Source organism: Manis pentadactyla, chromosome 10 (assembly GCF_030020395.1).
Source record: "Manis pentadactyla isolate mManPen7 chromosome 10, mManPen7.hap1, whole genome shotgun sequence".
NCBI lineage: Eukaryota > Metazoa > Chordata > Mammalia > Pholidota > Manidae > Manis > Manis pentadactyla.
In genome coordinates this window covers 11,634,275-11,654,518 of record NC_080028.1, presented here as the reverse complement: position 1 = coordinate 11,654,518, position 20,244 = coordinate 11,634,275, and the positions used below count along the sequence as shown (strand labels likewise).

At 52.8% G+C, this 20,244-nt stretch overlaps 1 protein-coding gene across 1 annotated transcript; it reads right to left on the bottom strand.

Annotated features, from left to right (window-relative positions):
* Positions 1 to 8,471: 8,471 nt before the first annotated feature.
* On the bottom strand, positions 8,472 to 17,695 carry MB (myoglobin). Its single transcript, XM_036891401.2, has 3 exons — positions 17,516 to 17,695; positions 12,363 to 12,585; positions 8,472 to 9,195 (listed from the first exon to the last, which is right to left on the bottom strand). Exons 1-3 carry the CDS (start codon positions 17,608 to 17,610, stop codon positions 9,049 to 9,051), a joined length of 465 nt encoding a protein of 154 aa, XP_036747296.1. The 5' UTR covers positions 17,611 to 17,695; the 3' UTR covers positions 8,472 to 9,048.
* Positions 17,696 to 20,244: the final 2,549 nt, after the last annotated feature.

The window sequence follows — 20,244 nt, the reverse complement described above, 5'->3', positions numbered from 1 at the left end:
CACCTCCGGCTTGGGATCTTCTCCAGCCCAGCTTGTAGACACTTCGCAGGGGATTTGTTCACTCAGCTCAGCCTGGCAGGTCTTGCCTGGAGATGTCACCGAATGTCATCAGCTCTGCCTTGGGGGGCCCACAGGATGGAGGCAGGGACTCCAGGGCACAGGTCGCCGGGCGTGGAAGCCCCAGCCTACCCAGACGTCGTATCACAACCATGTGGCACGTGCCAGGGGCAGCACCGGACGCCACCGCAGGAGGACAGATCGCGGCCCCCAGGCCCCTTCCCAACCACATTTGTAACTGGACTGGCCCACCGTGGACTGGGTTAGCCCCTGGATTCTGGATCAGTTCAGGAAGAAGGAAGAAAGCCACAGAGGAGAAGCTGGACTTCCTGCCAGTCTGACAGTGGGGCCTCACTGTTTGAAAAACGTGGAAGCTGGGGGGCTGTGTGCCCTCAGGCTGGTGAGGTGTGCCACACTGCTTCCCACGAGGCAGGGAGCGGGTAAGAGTTTGGACCCTCTTAACTCAGTTAAGAGTTAAGCAATCCCAACTCCACCATTTCCCAGGTGGGTGATCTTAGGCAAGTTGCTTAAATTCTCTCCATCTTAGTTCCCCTCTGTAAAATAGGGATGATTATATTAGCCCAGGTTCTCCAGAGAAACAGACCAATAGGATGTATATATGTAGAGAGAGATTCATTTTAAGAACTTGGCTCACACGCTCATGGGGTCTGGTTAGTCTAGGACATGCAGGGCAGGCCGGGAGCTTAGAGAACCCCATTTCAGTTCTAGCCCCACTGCCTGCTCTCTTGCACCCATCTCAGACTTAAAAATCTCTCCTCAACACCCAGGTATCCTAGCCTCACACATAGAAGACACCCCACCCCGCAGAGTTATCTAAATCCACCAGTCGTTTCTCCTTCATACTATGCTCCAAATGGGACCGGCTCTATCCCAGCTCTGCGCCACCACACACGGTCTTCCCTCCTGCCCTCTCCCCCCTGTAGGGATGATAAACTCTGGCTCATCCAAGACCCAGCATTCCCCGACCCTCGCAGGCAGTGCCGATCATGTCTCCGCTCTCTGCTTATCCCTGCACCCTGCAGACCCTCCTCTCTCTCTCTTCCCACTGGGTGGCAAATTGCCTGAAGCTGGAGATTTTGTCTTCTTCGTCCTGTTTCTCCTCGTCTTGCTGTGCCTGGCATAGATGCATTTGATAAATGTTGCTGAATGAGTCGGAACGGCCCCAGTCAGTGATCATTCAACCGCTCTTGTTCGTGTCTGGTGATGGGAATCTCCCTTCTCCCTATGCAGCCAATTCCATTTTCAGAAACTCTAACCCATTGTGATTATACAAAAAGTGTGTGTGTGGGACACCTATAGTCTCCCTCTCCTCGATCTGGCCCAACACATTTCATTATTTGCCCTCTTTCTCCCCTTCCTAAAGACGAAAGCCATTTTTTTAACTGCTAGGAAAGAAGCTAATCTGATGTGCGTGGTAGAGTCATGGGGGATGGAGAGCAAGAGAACTGCTGCTTTGACAGGGAGTCCCGAGAGGGGGGCCCTGGAGCAGCCCTGAGGCGCCTCGAGGCAGACGAGGAAGGAAGCAATGCTAATTAGTACTGATGTAGCCCATGTGCTGGGGGCTCTGCTAATATCCTTCAAGAAACTCAAGGACGGAATTTCTCTTTAATTACTTCTGGTTGTTGAACCATCTCATCTAAACATGTCACTGCCCTGAGACTGAGCCACACGAGTCCCTACGTTTATGAATGTCATGCATTATACACTCCGTTAGTGGTAGATTAATTCATGTGCATACAGGTTTAGCTATAGGTTTCTCCTGGACGTTGTGACCTTTGCTCATGTGGAGGCGGGATCTTGTCAATGAGCATCTAGCTTAGAAGCAGTCCATGCACTTCCTGAAGTTTACTTATTGTCTATCATTGACTTTCCTGATGATTTTCCCCTACACCTCCTGCCCCAGCCCCCCTATACTGTTTGAATACCAGAACAGAGAGCCCAAAAGCAGAGGGCCCTAGATCAGGGATTAATGACATCATCAGACAATGTTCCCCTCTTTATAACAAACATTTGGTAACACCCTCTTTCCTATCCAGAAATGACATCCAAAATTTAAAATATTCAATGTCATGTCCTAACTATAATATGTATAAATAAAAAAAGAAAGTATTTTCATAACGAAACAAAATGTTTTTCAATATGTAAGAGTCTGGGCATGATGGCAGTGGAGGACGTAAGAAGGGCTTAACCGCTTGCACTTACTCACGGACTTGCCACGCACAGGACACTCGCTGGAGGGGTGCTGGCTCAGCGGCCGCACAGCTGGGACAGGCTCGGCTACGCTGCTATAGCGAAGACCCCAAACATCTCCCAGACTCCACAGGTTTATTTCTCAGTCACACTTCATGTTCACTGTGGTCGGCTCTGCCGCTCCTAATGATCCAGCCCATCACAGAGACATAATCAGACATACACGTTCACAGTTCTGGTAACAGAGGAGGGGGCCACGTGGAGCGCATTCCTGGGCTCTTAAAACGTCCACCGTAAGTGACATACAACCACTCCCATTTCATTGGCCCTGACAAGCCATACGATCACCCCCTAACTTCAGAGGGTCTGGGGAAATGCATCCTACCCTGTGGCTGAGGAGGGGACACCAGGGCACTCCCGGCCTTCCATAGCCGGGCGGCCACTGAAATCCCACAGGGGCACTGCCGTGGGGGTCCCATTCTCTGAAATGGCAAACAAGACTTAGCAATGTTCCAGTAAAATCTCCTTTTTCTTTTGAATAATTTGACGTATTTTTAAAGTTAAAAGATAATGTATCTAAAACCATAAAACTCTTAGAAAAAAACAGGCAAAAATCTCTTGGACGTAAACATGAGCGACTTCTTCATAAACATATCTCCCCGGGCAAGAGAAACAAAAGCAAAAATGAACAAGTGGGACTATATCAAGCTGAAAAGCTTCTGTACAGCAAAGGACACCATCAATAGAACAAAAAGGTATCCTACAGTATGGGAGAATATATTCATAAATGACAGATCCGATAAAGGCTTGACCTCCAAAATATATAAAGAGCTCATGCACCTTAACAAATGAAAAGCAAATAATCCAATTAAAAAATGGGCAGAGGAGCTGAACAAACAGTTCTCCAAAGAAGGAAATTCAGATGGCCAACAGACACATGAAAAGATGCTCCACATCGCTAGTTATCAGAGAAATGCAAATTAAAACCATAATGAGATATCACCTCACACCAGTAAGGATGGCCACCATCCAAAAGACAAACAACAACAAATGTTGGCGAGGTTGTGGAGAAAGGGGAACCCTCCTACACTGCTGGTGGGAATGTAAATTAGTTCAACCATTGTGGAAAGCAGTATGGAGGTTCCTCAAAAAGCTCAAAATAGAAATACCATTTGACCCAGGAATTCCACTCCTAGGAATTTACCCTAAGAATGCAGCAGCCCAGTTTGAAAAAGACAGATGCACCCCTATGTTTATCGCAGCACTATTTACAATAGCCAAGAAATGGAAGCAACCTAAGTGTCCATCAGTAGATGAATGGATAAAGAAGATGTGGTACATATACACAATGGAATATTACTCAGCCATAAGAGGTAAACAAATCCTACCATTTGCAACAACATGGATGGAGCTAGAGGGTATTATGCTCAGTGAAATAAGCGAGGCAGAGAAAGACAAATACCAAATGATTTCAATCATATGTGGAGTATAAGAACAAAGAAAAACTGAAAGAACAAAACAGTAGCAGACTCACAGAACCCAAGAAAGGACTAACAGTTACCAAAGGGAAAGGGACTGGGGAGGATGGGTGGGAAGGGAGGGACAAGGGCGGGGAAAAAGAAAGGGGGCATTACGATTAGCATGTATAATAAGGGGGGGGCATGGGGAGGGCTGTGCAACACAGAGAAGACAAGTAGTGATTCTACAACATCTTACTATGCTGATGGACAGTGACTGTGAAGAGGTATGTGGGGGGGACTTGGTGAAGGGGGGACCCTAGTAAACATAATGTTCTTCATGTAATTGTAGAGTAATGATAACAACAACAAAAAAAGATAATGTATCTAGAAGCAAAATGTCTACATTCTAGAGTTAGCATCTTAAACACGGAATTAATCTTCACTATGTGGTTTTTCACTGCGCCGGCCAGAACACTCAGCATCCCTTCCTCCCCCAGCCCTTCTTCCCCCTGCTCCAAAATGTCAGTGCCCTCATCCCTGCGACTAAACACTCCCACAGATGTCCAAAACACCCCCAGGGGGACCACATGGGGCCCACTGAGAGCCTCCAAACTAGGCCAGGGGCTGTGGCAAACCTACAGAATGATGGCCCCATCTGGCTTATTTCTAATGAAATATCGTGCAGATTCCCAATTTACACATTAGTGAAAAGTGGCACTGCTCTGACTGGAGCAGGGATGCCCCTTCCTCTGGCCCTTCCTCCCCCACATCTGTCAGGAGACCTGTGAGTCCCCAGTGCTCAAAACCTGAGGATCCAAATGATTCAGTTTCAAAATTAACTAGACCCACGAAGTCACCTCCACTCCCTAAAACCTGTGCCGGTTGGGTGGGAGGGGGCCATTCTGGCCTCTGAGTGTTTCTGAACCTGATAAGTCTCATTATTCATGTGAAAACTTCTGACAAAGCAGTTCAAAGCTGCACTGCCGTCCCAGGGCAAGGCCACCAGCCAGAGTATGAGAAGCTCCGTGCATCAGACAAGTTGTTCATTTTCTTTGAGTGAACAAAATTCTTTGACGAGTGGAGGTATTTCCAGCAAAGACTCTATTCTTCTAAATGTGTCAACACAGGTTCAGTATTTTGTGTGTATTTCTGTGCAAAATGCCAGCAGGGAAAGGAGTTTTATATTTGTGGATAATCTGCAGTCGGACTTAAACAACAGCTGAAATTTCTGTGGCTATTTTTTAAAAAGCTACACCTTTTCCTTGTTCGGGCGCCCAAGCCCTCCCCACAATGCAATATAAAGTGTGAAATATAATCAAAATAAGTGATAAAATGGCAAACACGTGTGTGTTGCTTATGAAGCCTGCCCTATCATTTTTTCTGATGTCTTAACTGAAGGTTTGCCCAGTCAAAAGCTCAAAGGAGTCGTACAAACACAGCTCTTCACTACTTCCTGCTCATGCTCTTCCAGGTACCGCCTCAGCCCTGGTGCCTTTCATGTCCTCTCCAGCTTCTCAGCCCGGCTCCACCCAGGAAGCCACAGTCCCAGGCGGTCACTAGAGCGGCCTCTGGAGTCCCTGAAGGCCACCCCGGCTCTCCCAGGGGCATGACTCCCTCGGATTTCAGAGCAACAGGTTAGTGAACTGAAAGCTGAGATTAGATCTAACAGTCTCACACCCACACATGCACACACCCGGCGTCCTCACAGGGACACTGCACACCCCCCACCCCCCAGCTCAGCTCCAGGAGCCAGATATTCAGAACCAGGCTCCCCGGGTGCCTCCTGATTCACTTGATTTAGTGAACGTTCTGCAGTTTACAACATGCTTTCATGTCCACGAGAGAAGCGGCGTGGTAAGTTCAGCTGGTCCTCACTGAGCTGCAATCGGGTGGACATCAGGCCAGCAGCTAGGTGTGCGAGGGTGAGCAAAATAGAGCAGACCCCTGCCCTCTCTGTCCAATAAGGAGCAACAAAACAAATACAGAGAACAAACCGAATGTGTTAAAAAAAGCCAAGTTCATGATTATAGATCGTGCAAAAGATTTCCATTTCTGGATGTACGGCAAACCAGATACTGTGACATACACTCCACTCTTAATACCATGATCATTCTGGATAAAAACATTTTAAGAATCTTTAAAATGAGTAACTGTGCAAACAAGAAAATAAGAGAAGTCCTTACTCAGAATGCAAAGCAGCAAAGAGGTGGAAAATAGGAAAGAGTCGCAGAGGACCGTGTGAGTCAATCTGCAAAACATCTTACGGGAATTCCAGAAGGAGATAATCAACGTGGGAAAGGCAACATTTGAAGAGATTGTATATACGTATATGTTCACACATACATATATATATTTTAAAAACATAATATATACAAACTTTTACTATATTTTATATGCAAAATATCTCTTAAAACATAATATTTTACATGTATTTGTAATAATATATTGATATGTATAAATAAATCTTACTAGTTTTGTTTCTCTGGAGAGCCCTAATACACCACCACCCTGTGACTTCAGTCTCCGTGTCCCCAGACTCCTCGGGATGCAGCCTGACCCTCCTCCGTGCCCCCAGAGCCTCTGCCTTGCAAACTCTCCAGAGGCAGGGGCCAGGCCCGCCCACTTCACAGGGGCACCCCAGAGCCCAGCCCAGTGCTGGCATGTCGTAGGCCTCAGGTCTCAGTAAACATTTTAAAATAGTGGCCTGTGTTTTCCCCAGGGATTTCCTTTCTCCTTTTGCTCTTTCCTTTACAAACAGAAAGGTGTTTCTACGCCCCAGCCTCAGGAAGGGATGTGACCACGGAAAGCAAGAAAAACCTGTCCCTTGCCCGGCTTTGCAGAGTCAAAAATTTCAGCCCTGAGAGGATCTGAAAGAACGCACAGAAAAGGCAAAAGATCTGGAGGAAACCATGAGGCATTCCTGCTTCCCAAGCTGGAAAATCATTTTCTGAACCGTCAGAAGAAAGAGAATTGAAAAGGACACAGTAAGATTGCAGTGGGGGATGGTTCCCAGAGAAAGCGGTTCTGTCTGTGCTTGCGGCCACTGCTAGCCCAGAATACTCTTGGGAAGTTAGGAAAAGGCGCCCCTTCTGGGCCCACAGACCGGCCACTGGTGCACAGACTGGACCCAGCCCTTAGGAGCCCCCTTGGCCAAGTGCTCACAAGGCGTGCACAACCCACACGACCATGCAGGGCAGCCCTGCACAAGCCCTGCCAGGCCCTGGAGGAGGCTGTGAAAGCTCAGGCCCATGGGATCTGAACGCAGAGGAAATCGGTGCCTCCTGTCCCAGACGGAGCCCTCGAGGCGAAGGAGGTCCCTCAGAAGTGGCCCCAGGCAAAAGGAGCCTTCGGCAGAGTCCCCTCCAGGGCCTGATGAGGACAATAACTGAAGACCCGGTGGGTGCAGCATCCCTGAGGACACCGATGGGGACCGGTGACAGCCACAAGCGGATGGCCACCTCCCTGCCCACACGTGGCAAAACGTGGCACATGCTGGAATTAGCCAACACCTGAGGGAAATTTGGAAGCGGGGAGACACCTCAAGGAGACTGAGATTAAGTCTCTGCCACCTTGCCACAGCAAGGATTCCAAACGAAATTTTACTTGAATTATAGAAAAAGAGAAGTTGCCTTTTGTGCACATCAAAAATATAAACAGATTTTTTTTTTCCCTGCTGTGCTCGACAGATATTTTTTGAATGAGCCCTGGATGAATGACAATGACTGGTATCTCTGCAACCCTGATTCTATTCTGCCCTAAATTAATTTTCAGAGCATGTGTCTCCCTGACCGGCTTGTCAACTGCTCGAGGGCAGGGGCCGGCTTATTCAACTCTGAATCCTGCACACGTATTCTGTCGTTGCTGGGCACTCAAATGAATTACTACACAAATGCATGGAATTTTTCTCTAGGCTCAAGATCAAAAACTGCCCTCCCTTGGTCCACCCTCCCCCTCTGCACAACCTTCTCAGATAGCATAAGAATTCCCAAAGCCTGGAGCCCACGGAAGGAGGTGAACCCGTCAGCGCTATGGTGCGGCGGCAGAGCCTGATAAATGAGCCTGTTAGGATTTGAGACGTGTCCACATTCAGCAGATGAATCAGCAGCCTGTTCAGCTGCTGTGAACCCTGGCGTGGTCTGAGGCTTGGGGCAGTGAGGTCGGGCTCCTCACAGGGGGCTGGGCCCTAGGACAGACAATCTCGGGCAGGGGGCAGTAGGGTGCTTGTCCTGGGAACCCCTGGACATTACCAGGGTTGAGCACTTGGGGCTTCCCAGAGTTGGCGCCCTGACTCTTCCATTCGAGGCCCTCACAGTGTGGGCACCAGACAGGCCCAGACCATCAGACCCTTTGCTGAGGCCCCTGTCCACGGCCTCTGCTCCAGCCTGCTTCTGACCTGGTGCAGTCACATGCCAGTGTTTTATTCTGGTTCCTGGCAGTAGTATTATACATTCTGCCCATGTGCTCGGCATTTGTTGATATGGATTGTATGTCTGCTGGCCTGTGTTGTCGTTATTCTGCATGTGTCTGTCCCTTCTCTGTGCCAGAGGTCAGAGCACCCGCCGGCCTCCCTCAGCCCCGAGCTCCTGGCGCTGACCGCCCGGACTGCAAAGGCCTGTTGACCAGCCCACTGCCCCACCAGACAAGCTCTCCCTCTGCTCCCGGTGCCCAGCACTGTCCCAGCCGCGTCTTCTGTGGGGCCATCACTTGCCCTAGAGGGAGGAAATCACCAGGCAGAGACTGCGATGATATGCACAGGTCTTTTATTAAAACCAGGTGAGTCACTCCATTCTTGGAGAAGGCACACGTATGTTCCAGACACCTGACACCTCCCTTGGGGTGGGTGGGGTCACTGTCCCACTCTGCCCAGACCTCCTTCTCCCTGGAGAGGGACACTGTGCTGCCCTGATGGGGCGGGGGGTGGGGTGGCGGGTCAGGTGGGTCACTATGGCAGGTGCCTAGTTTATGGCTTGGCTTCGGGATTAAAGGTGAGGGTAAAGCTGCTGGGTTTGGCGGCTGGAAGGAATTAGGTTGGAATTTAGGTGAGGGGAGAATGAAGTGTGACCCAAACTCTGCAGGCCACAGGAAGGCAAGGGCCACACCTTGTTCTTCTGCTCCCAGGGTGACAGCCGTCCTCAGGGAGCCCAGTCGCCGGGCAGGTGAAACCACCCGGAACACCCCACTGCCCAACCCTCCGCCTCTCCCACCCACCTCTCATGAACAAAGCAGACACTCAGAAGCAAGCTCTAGCAGCTACACGAGGTCTAGGCCCCACTGCCCACCGGGCCCAGAGCACAGGCGGCGGGCGGCGGCGCCCAGGAGCTCAGCCCTGGAAGCCCAGCTCCTTGTACTTAGCAGCGATGTCGTTCCGGAACAGCTCCAGGGCCTTGCTCACGGCACCCTGGGTGTCAGCGCCAAAGTCCCCGGGATGCTTGCTCTGCAGAACCTGCAGGATGGCTTCTGAGATGAACTGCAGGGAGGGGGACGAGAGGGTGCTGGTCACGGGGGTGGGACAAGCCAGGAACCTGATGGGAATCAGGCCGCATCCCATCTTCTCGTTATTCCAGGACCATTTATTGAGTACTTACTACAGATCCGGCTTGCTTCTGAGTGGGCTCCATGGCTTAACTCCACAGGACAGGCACAGATGGGAAAACTAAGGCCCATCTTGGTTAAGCCATGTGCCCAAGGTCACAGAGCCCGTGGGCCAGCTCACCCACTACCCTCCTCAGCTTATGCTCAGGATGGGGACGCAATTGCGGCCGGGCAAGAGCCCAGGGTGGTGCCGCCTGGGGGCAGCGCAAAGGAAGGGAAATGCTCAGAGTCCATGGCTTTACCCAGGATTCTGTAATCAGAAAATCTAGAAAGAAATGATTTCCACTTGGAGGTATTTAATTTTTGCATGTAATGACTTAGCATGGCTATCACTTTAAATAGCCTATTTGGGGGCTGCAGTGGCTGGGGGGGCAGAGCATCATATTTTCTGTGCCAAGCACAGGGTTGGCATTCAGAAGCATTGGTGGGAGGGAAGGAGAGAGGGAGAAGAAAGGGGTGAAGCCTATGACCTGCCCCCAGGACCACCATTGGCTCACATCCCCTCACCACCGCTTGCTTTTACATTGCCCATTTCGTGGCCATGACAATGTGGCCTGTGGCATGTGGCTGCTTTAGGGACTGAAAAAGCGCATGGATGTAAGATGCCGCTGTGCTCTTCCAATGGTTGATTAAGATCTGATGCCAACTGCAGCCCTGGCGGGTGGACCAAGTGGTGTCATTTTACTGCGGCCCAGACAGGGCAGAAGTCAGTCTAGATCATGTGGCAAGTGGACGGCAGAGCTGGGATTTGTGCCCAGGGAACTGTGTGCAGGTGACTGGCAGAGCTGGGGCAGAGGCAGTGACTCCCCATTTTCTCAGGGGGCAAGTGACCAGCATGGGTGGGTGGGGGGCACATGCTGAGGCCTCAAGGAGAACCAGTATCAACAGCTGGTACAGACCATTCAGCTCAGAAACAGGGACAGCTCCACAAACACCTACCTCTGGGTACCAATTTTGACATATGTCACCATTAATGTCGTAAGTGCAACAAAACCAAGGGGTGCTGGGAAGCAAGCCCTGCCCTTGCGGGAGGGCCCTGGGAGACCGAGTTCCAGGCCCAGCTCTGCCCTGACCCCCATGTGTGGCTGCACCTGTAACATGGGGGCTTAGATGACGTCATCAGCTGCCCCCCACTCAGCCTTTCCTGGTTCTGTGGTGGAGCCCCTCATACCTAGAAAATGGTGGATTGGCCAGCTGGACAGCTGAGAAAAGAAGGCTGCCCTTGGTACCCAGCACCCTCCGTGGCCCCTCATTCCCTGGTGAGAAGGAGCAATTTCTTATGGAGAGCACGGAACGAGTTTCCACAGTGAGCAGAGAGCAGATGTGGGCCCTGAGTTCTCTGCAGGAATTATGCAGCAAATTAAACTTGTTTTAAGTAGACCTGGGTTCTAGCCTACTAGTTGCTCATGCTGTCTGGGCTGCATGGTTCTCTCTCTCTGAACCTTGTTCCCAGAGAGGGGATTCAAGTTGTCCTGTGAGCCACCACATGTCATTGGGGTTCAGAAAGGGGAGTGAGCCACAGTTTGCCCTTGAGGAGCCTGTAGGCCAGCCAGGAGACAGCTGGGGAAGGAGATAAATCACAACAGAGCCGGGCAGGCGCCACAGCAGCGATGAGGATCAAGTGGCCTTTGGGGCAGGGTGGGGGTGCTGGTGGGCAGGACAGCTGACTGCCTCATGCAGAGAAGGTGGCTTCTAAGCCGGACCTTGGAGGCTGGGCAGGGATTTGCTGCCAAGAGAAGACAGACAGGGACCATGGAATGTGCAGGATCTCAGAGTCAGGAGCAGCTCCTCGTGTCTATGATGGGCAGGGATGGGTGGGCAGGACTGCTGATGTGTGATTTGGGGGGCCAGGTAGGGGTGCATGGAGGTGAAGCTGAGGGGCTGGAGGCTGGTGGTGGAGGTGGCCACTGAAGGGAGATACTGTGCCACAAGGGGTTAAGAGCTTGGGTTCCAGAGTACCATAGATGAGACTGTACCTCCTGGCTTATCAGCTGTGCGGCCTCAGGTAGGCTATTTAACCTCTCTGAGCCCTGTTTCCAAACCCATAACATGGGGATGAGAAGGGTACCTGCTTCAGACAGAAATTGCTAACTGCCTGCCTGAGGTCCGCCTTCTCCTTCCTGCCAAAGACGGCAGCCCAGAAAGAGCCTGCATCCCCCCTGACTGCGAGGCTTCCACGCCAGCCCCGAACCCTCCACCTCCAAATTTGTTTTGTGTGTCAGGAAAAGATGCTGCTCAGTGGAATTCCTCATCGGGTAACCGAGATTCCGAGCAGCGAGCAGGCACAGGCTTACCCTGGCCCAGCTGGGGCGGCGGCCTTCGCCACGATCCTCCTCCTCAGAGCTGCCCCAGCCCCAGGGGATGCACCTCTCCACGAGGCCCTTGACCCCCCGGTCCCCGGAGCCCCATCTCAGCACACACCCTCCTCTCACTGGTTAGGGAGGCCAGACGGGAAGCCAGGCCCTCCCCAGCCCGCCCAACCTCGCAGCCCGTCACAGGACCTGCAAACCAGCTGCCTATGCCTAGGACGCCTGAGGCCTCTCTGCATCTGTAAAGGGGAGCGAGCCGGTAGAGCAGCCGGCCGGCCACCCCGAATGCAGCCCCGGCTGCAGGACTCCTGCCGCATGAGACCCGCCTGGCTCAGGCTCCTGGTGGCCCAGGGGTGGGGAGCTGGGGCTCTGGAGGGATACGGACCTGGTCTGAACCCTGGCTCTGCCATATGCTACTTCTGTGGCCTTTACTAAATCTCTCTGTGCCCCAGTTTCCTCATCTGTCAAGTGGGTGCGATAATGGTACCTGTCTGCAGAGAGAATGCAGTGGTGCCCCCAATATTCGCCCTCCCCTTCTTCCTTTGTGATGACATACCAATGTGGGACCCCAGGAGGAAGCGAAGTGGGTGACAGCCCACCTTACAGAGGAGGAGCTGGAGCACAAAGAGGGGTGACCTAGGTGCCCAGCACGTCAGTGGCTGGGCTGGGGGATCTCACCCCTTCCAGGCCTCTCCCTCCATCCCCCCAACCTGCCCCTGGCCCTGCCTCCCACCTCCAGGTACTTGACGGGGATCTTGTGCTTGGTGGCATGCGACTGGGCCAGGGGCTTCAGCTCCGCGTCATGATGCCCCTTCTTCTTGAGGATGCCCCCCAGGGCGGTGAGCACGGTGCAGCCGTGCTTCTTCAGGTCCTCGGAGGCCCTCATCTCGTCCTCTGTCTTCAGGTGCTTGAACTTGTCGAATTTCTCCAGGGTCTCAGGGTGCCCCTTAAAGAGCCTGTGAGCACAAGAGGGCTGGAGTCAGCGCAGGAACATGCGGTGGGATCTGGGGGTGGCGAGACCCAAGTTCGAGCACGGACTCTGCCGCTTCCCAGCTGTGTGACCTGGGCATCCTCCTCCAGGGAAGGGGAATAATTAGTTCCTCCCTGCAGACGTGCTGTGAGGAGTAAATGAGATTGTGTCTGGGGAGTGCCACCCAGAAAGCGTTATATAAACGGTCATGTCATTATTTGTGTCTTCCTCTCCTTCATCGTCACTGCGAGAAGCAGGAAGGAGGGACGTCTCTGCGTCACTCCCTGGCTTCTGGGCTGTGTGGACAGTAGGTGACTGAATGACCTCATGGGTGGAGCAGGGAGAGGTGGGAGCACTGGGCCGAAGGAGCCTGGACTTGTGGAGCACCCACTGTGTGCCAGGCCCCGGGCTCGGCTCTGAACTTGCGCTTCCTTCTAGGCTCACATTATTACCATTTTACAGACAAGGGAACAGGCTGAGGTGTGAAGTCCTAGCTCAATATTACAGGGCTGGTGTGCAGATGGGCAAGGCTGAAATCAGGTCTGAGTGACGCAAACAGCAGTCCACACAGGGACCACTTCTGCAGCTTCCTGCCTAGGGACCATCCTAGGCTGCTTAAATACTTCTAGCTACAGGAGACTCATCACTGCCTGTGAGAGCCATTCCACTCCAGAGCAGCTCCAGGCTCAGAAAGCTCATGCATTGTGTGTTTGGACTCCCTGTACCTCCCAGGCTCCTCACAATGCAGGCGGTAAGGGGTCCTGGTGGGAGCCACCTGCCAAAGACCAGGTCCCCACTCCTGCCAGGTTCTCAGTGAGCTGGCACAGAGGGACGCTGCCTGTGATCCTGAGCAGCCTTGGACCCAGATGTCTCTGCTGTGGAAAGGTGTGTGTTCATTAAAAGGAGTCATAGCTACCACCTGGGTGGGAGTGAGTTCCCCATCTATCTTGTGGGCAAACGTTAGATCAGAGGCAGGTGACCTTCCCAGGGTCCCATGGCCATTTGGTGGCAGACCCCAGACCCAAAGCCCAGTGGGCAGTTGCATAACTCACAGTCTCTCCCTGAAGTGTTTGTGGGAGTGACACTGTGTGCCCAGGCTTCCCCTCCTTCTGCCCAGTAGCTCCAATTACTTGAAAGTTTCCTCTTTTGTAGCTTCCTGGCTCTGCGACACCCTTCAGCCCAAGTGTGGACACACTTCAGTGTGGTGAGCCTCTCACACCACAGCCCCGGACTCACATGCACACAGCGCCAGACACACACACAAGCATGTGCTGCGTAGCCCGACGGGGGCTCCCTGCCCCCAGGAGCGGATCCCTCCTGCCTCCCCATTGTTCATGCTCTTTGACACCAACTCACCCTCCCTGCCAAGCCTCGTGCATCACTGACAGCTCGTCGCTGGCACCTCACACCCAGGGGTCCCTGAACTCCTGACTATTATTATCTGGTGACAATGATCCTTGAACTCCTGCCTGTCAGATGCAAGACCCAGCACCCGCAGATGAAGTCCAAGGTCAGGACGCTGGAGGAGACCGTCTTGGGCAGATCCAGGGCCACAGCCATGGATCTCAGACATTTTGGGAGTCCTCCAGCTGTCTGGGGGAAAAAACACGAGACTGAGATTTACAGAAACTGAGTTCTGGTCCCAGCTCTGTCTCACGGTGCTGTGAGACCCTGAGGAAGTGACTTGACTCCTCTGTGTTGGTTCGCACTCCTGAGAACCGAAAGGGTCGGGCTAGCTGACTCCTCAGCCTCCAGATTCTAAGGCTGGACCCACGCCTCACCCTCTGCCTCTCCACCGGTCAGACAGGGAGGAGCCCCGCCCGGCTCGAAGCGCTGCAGGAAAACGGGGCCACTCAGTGCCTGCAGGATCATTCTGCGCCCCATCCCGCGGCAGGGAGCCCCCGGGCCAGCCACACAAGGCCGCATTTGGATCGGCCTAACCGCAGCCACCGGAAAAGGAGCCCCTAATGCGTCCCAAGTATGTTCAGGAGCCCCCGGCTGCCTTGGGGTCTCATCTGTGATCCCATCGTCAACCGGCCGGCAAGTCAGAGAGAGGGGAGGCCGTTTCCCAGTGTCCTCAGAACTGATGCCCCATCGGACACCTGCACGGACAACTGAGGATTCTCTTCTCTCAGACTCACAAAAACCCTTCTCTGCTCTAGGAAAAAGGAACCAGAGTGAGGATGGGAATTCATCTTCAGTTTGCCAAGATTGTGGAGCAAGAAAGCATAGTGGTCAAAAGAGGCACGTTGGGTCTCAGCTGCCTGGATCTGAGTTCAGCTGTGTGACTTTGGGCAACTTACTTAACCTCTCTGTTAAACCTGGTGGTCATAATAATGTCCACCTCGTAAGGTCCTGGTGAGGCTTGAGTTAATATATGTGCAGCACAGCACAGGGCCTGGCAGTCAGTTGTACTGTATGAACATTTGCTGCTCTCTTCCTCCTCCTCATCTCAACCACCATTATCACCGTCACGGCCACCAGTTTGCCGCCGTCACGTCCTCCCGTCCTCACCATCTCCACCATCATAATCATTAGGACTGGGAATTTTCAGTTCTGTCTGTAGCTGCCATTGGCCGGCTGAGACTCTTGGGCCGCGTCTCCTCCCTGTAACGTGACAAGTATTGGCCACCAGCAGTGATTTTCAAACTTTTCCCGGTCTTGAAATCTTTTGTTCAAATGCAAAAATCAGTAAAGTAGAAAAGGTTTGAGCAAGAGGAGGAAAGGCAGCGACCTGAGGGCACACCGGCAGCCCCCTCCCTCCCGAACCCCCATTCCTGAAGCCGGAATCTCTCACTGACCTCCAGCATTTATGTTCTTGAACTTTAGATCATGTACTTGCAGCGAAGCCCTCAGTGTTTTATTAACAGACTCAGCTGGACAAAATTTGCTCTCTTTTATAATCAGAGGAATGGGAGAAATGATCTTTGCAAGGTCAGTAAGAAAGCCCAGGTTCAGCCTCTGGAACAGAACCAAGAGCAGCTTCTGTAGAGGCATCTGCAGCCCTGAGAGCTAGTGTCCCGTCCCCTCCACTCCCCTGCCAACATCCAGGGAGGTCATCCTCCCCAGACCCCAAACATTAAGAGGGCAGAGCCAGTTGGCGTGGTCCCCACAGCCCTACGGCCTGAGGTGTTGGGGCATCAGGCTTCCTGGGGCTGCCAGGGGCCCCCAGCTTCAGTGTCACGTCCCACCCCTGGCACCCGGCAGGTCTCTGTGATCTGCCCTGGGGAAGGAGGAAATGCTTGCCCAGATGACACAGCACCCCCGGGCCTCCTTCAGGTCAGCCTAGCCACCGCCTTGAGGCTGGCAGCCCCGCACCTTGGAAAGACCCCCTGCTCTCCCACCCCACCCACCCTGCCTCCCCTCCAAGGGTAAGGGGGGGCCGTGGACTCGGAGAATGCCCGACCATGACAGTGGGGAGGGACCTCAGAGACTCCGGCAGGCTATCCCTTCACTCAGCCAAAAGACAGTTAGGAGCCAGCAGGGAAAAACGTCTGTCCAAGGTCACCTTCGCAAAGCGGCAGCTGAGGAATTGATGTTGACTTGAGAGAGCCTTTTGTCCAATCAAACGGGACCTGTTGCCCCAACAGCTGACAGAGACAGGGGAACAGAGACATAGGGAACACCCCCAACTGCCAGTTAGTCAACCAAGATCTTGGCTGTCCTTCCTCAAGTGTGTCTAGTGGTGCGGACCACTAAGGACTTGAACTTCAGATGGTGGAGTTCACAGGACTGGTCCTTCTCCCCCAGCATGGGAGCTGGGAAGGGGTGAAACTCCAGGGAGAATGAAAAGGCATCTGAGCGAGAGAGGAAAACCTGCTCTGGCTCATAACACAGAAGAAATGCATCTGTAAATTCAAGTGCAAGGGACAGTCCGTTCACTCAGGGCAACCCCAGGGCCCGCTTCCTCCCAGGTGCACAAATGTTGACTTGTAACCCATTGGATATTTAACCTGCGCTGGCCCAGAGCATGAGATCAGGACCAGGAGTGGCAAGTCTATCACCATTTGGGGTGGAGGGCAATGGGGAAATAAAATTCTACTTACAAGTTACAAGCCACCCTCTGTTCACAAACCTTGGAATTTTGTTTTCTTTGGTTTATTTGGGAATCCCTTGCTATAGAAAGTGAGATGCACTTGGAAACCACCATACCCTTCTGAGCTCTCAACTCAAGACATACTCAGTGTCAAAAGTCACAAATGGGACTTAATGGGGCGTAGTGAGCCTCTGTCTTCTGTTTTCTAGTTATAATACTTAGAGGTCGATAGTTTGGGCTTCGTCTATGAATGACATTTACTAACATCTTCTAGAACTCATTCTATGCCAGGAACTGCGCCTGGCCCCTTAACATGTGTCACCTTACGTCATTCTCATTTCGCTTCTGTAATGTGGATCTTAGGATTTCCCTTCACTTTTTAAGATGGAAAATCGAGGCTCCAGAGGTTGTATACCTTCCTGAAGATCACACAGCTGCCCAGGGGCAGAGCCGGGTCGAGAGCTCCATGCTTCGTTGGGCAGACGTTAATGGACGTGTGGCCCTGGGCACATCCTTCCTCTCTCAGAGGCCAGTCCTTCCTCCTCCTGTCCTCTTACGCTAAGTGAGGCGGCTACACAAGATCTCTCAGGCCCTTGCTGACTGTCTACAGTTCTAGGAGTCCTCTTGGTGGGCTCTGGGCATCTAGTGCTTGATTGTTATGCTTCTCCCAGCTGCTGACTTAAGTATGAGATGGGTCCCTTTTCCTTTCCTGCCTCTAATCCCTGACATTTGAATGCAAAGGAGAACCAAGCGGGAGTTCTAACACATTCAGCTAACACAGCCAACTGGTCAACCCCTGGGAAGGCATTCGGCCTCTCAAGTAGATACACCTGCTCTTTGGGAAGGAGCTGAGAGAGACAACAGGAAATCTTCCTTTTACCTGATGAGGACCTCCTGCCCATGGCCTGCGACATCAGCCTCCACCTTCCCCCAGATGTTCAGCACCAACTGCCACTCCCCGTCGCTGAGCCCCATGGCGCAGTCTGAAGAAGAAAAGAGAGCAAGTGAGGGCTGACTGGGTGACCTGGCCCTGCAGCTGGGGTCTGAGGCCACCTGGCCCAAGTGGGATTTATACCCTCCCCGAGGCCTGACACAGATCACTTGAGCGCTCACTGCCTCCCCCTCCCCTCCCCCGCGGCCCCCCCACTTTCATGCCGGGGTCTAATCTTTCCCTGTTTCCAGCCCTCACATGGAAGCTATTTTGGGGCAGATGCCATTGTGGGGAGGCAGGACAATTCAGGCCACAGGAGGGTGGGGATGGCTCGTATGTGGAAGAGCAGGGAGGAGGCTGGGCCACTGTCTGAACTCGCAAAGGCCAGCCGAAAGGGCACCACCACGGCTGCCAGGAGCCCGAAACCCAACACCCCCTGCGGCCGGCCCCCCGAGAGGGGCTGTCATGCTTCCAAGCCTGGGCGGCAGGCACGCTGGCCGGCCCTGGGACGGTCCTGGCCCTGGTCTCTTCGCCCATATTCCACCCACTTTGCCAGGACGCCTCTCTCCCAGCCAGAAGGGGTGGGAAGGAGATGGTTTCCTGCTTGTATAGCTGGATGAGCCCAGACAAACCCATAACCTCTTGGAGGTGGTATTTTCCCCTCCACCCCGAGCATTCTTGGCTTCAAGGTCTTGCTCAAGTATTTCCCTCTGAAAAAGCTTTAACCCCCTCAAGGCCCGCTTACCTGCTTCCTCCTTCCATTTATTTGTATACACGTTTCTGTTGTATTTCTTACCTCATTGCATCAATTTCTTTGTTTCCCTGCTGTCTCCTCCATTAGCATGACTGCAGACAATACTCACACTTTTTTGAGTGCCGGGCCCCATTCCCAGCACCTTACACTGATGACTTTTAAGTCCCCCAACAGCCCTATGGGAAGATGCTGACATTATCCCCATTCAGTGGAGAAGAAATTGGGGAGACGTGCCTCAGCTGCGAGCTAGTTGAAGGTAGAGCTGGGATTTGAACCCAGAAATCAGGATCCTGAATCCTGCTCCTGAACATCTTTGATTTTTATGTGGGCAGGGCTCTGTTTTATTCATCAGTGTACCTCTTGGACCTCACACAGGGTCCCGTACCAACTGACTGAATGTTCGTTGAATAAAAAGACAGACAGCCTTCCAAGGAAGGCAAGTGAAGGGGCCTGGCCTTCTTTTACATTTCTCCATCATCCGTCCATCCACCCACTCACCCACCCGCCCACCCACCCATCCATCATCTCTCCATCCATCCAGTCATCCAACACGTAGTTACAGAATACCTACTATGTGTCAGAAACTGTGCTGCATGTTAAGGACAGCAGAGTCAAGTAAAACACATCCTTGTGTTCAAGAAACTCAGTCTTCTTGGGAAGATAAGGAAGAGGAATACAATAGCAGTGAAGCTTATTTAGTGCTACAAACAAGGTAAATACAGGTCCTTCCATCTACACAGGGTCTTATAGTTAATAACATGCCTCCTTGGGCAGGATCGCATCTAATCTTCACACTGTGAAGCAGTGAGCATCACCCTGTTTTACAGCTTGAATGATGAGATCCAGAAAGACGCCAGTGTGCCGGCTGTCCTGGGTCTGCAGGAGCCATACCAGTGAGCATGACCCCCCTCCACGAGTCTTCGTAAAAGTAACTGCCCTGCCCCGGCCCTGCTCGGGGGCAGGCATAGGCAGCCATGCTCCCTCCCCAGCCTACTGCCCGTCAGAGCTGAGCGGCCCATGTCAGAGCTCTGCCCCACAGCCCTTGTCCATCAGCTGCGTCAATCCGATCCCCTCTTCAAATGTGAACGGGGATGTTTGGCAAGAATTGACTCGAAGGTAGGACGTGGAGTCAAAGAGCGCCAGCTTCGTGGCCCGCACCGAGCAAGAATCCCAAACTGAGAGCTCCCCAAGGCAATGTTGGGTATAGAATTCCTAGGGCCTGGCCCAATTATCGTTGGAGAATTACCATGAGCTGCCACCTCCTATGTGAACCCTTCGTGTACCCTTTTTATTTAGTGAGTCAGCTGATTCCTGACATCTACCCAAAGGGTCACCAGTACTCAGGCTACATGTCAGAAGGCCTCTCCCCCCCACACAGTGTGCCCTGGAAGTCGGGCATGAGGCTCCGTGTTAACCCAGATGCCAAGCCAGCCGGCCTCCAGGAGCCCATGCGGCTTTCCCAGCAGATGACACACGAGCCAAGCAGGTAGCAGAAACTGCCATAGGGATTTGGGTGGGGGCTGTCATTCATTCATGTTGAATGTTTGTTCATTCAACAGCCCGGTACTGCTCTGTGGCAGATCCAGGATCGAAAGGAAAGGTGACTCTGAGAGGTCTCAGACCCTCAGCGGCTTCAGCCCTGACTTCTGGCCACTTGCTGGAGGGTGAGCCCAGCCGTGTGTCAGGGCAGGGCTGATGATTATCCCACCTGGCTGGAAGGAAACAAGAGTCGGTGAGGTTAGGCAGCCGCTGCCCAAAGTTAGAAGGAGAACAGCTGGAGCCCAAACCCAAATCCGCAGCTCTTCTCCATCTCCTGCCTCCAGAGCTGTCTGGGGACAGCCTGAGTATTTAAAATCTCATCATCTCATTCCCGATGCTAAAGTGTTTAATATGAAGCTGTCACTCCTCCGCAGGCACCCCCATT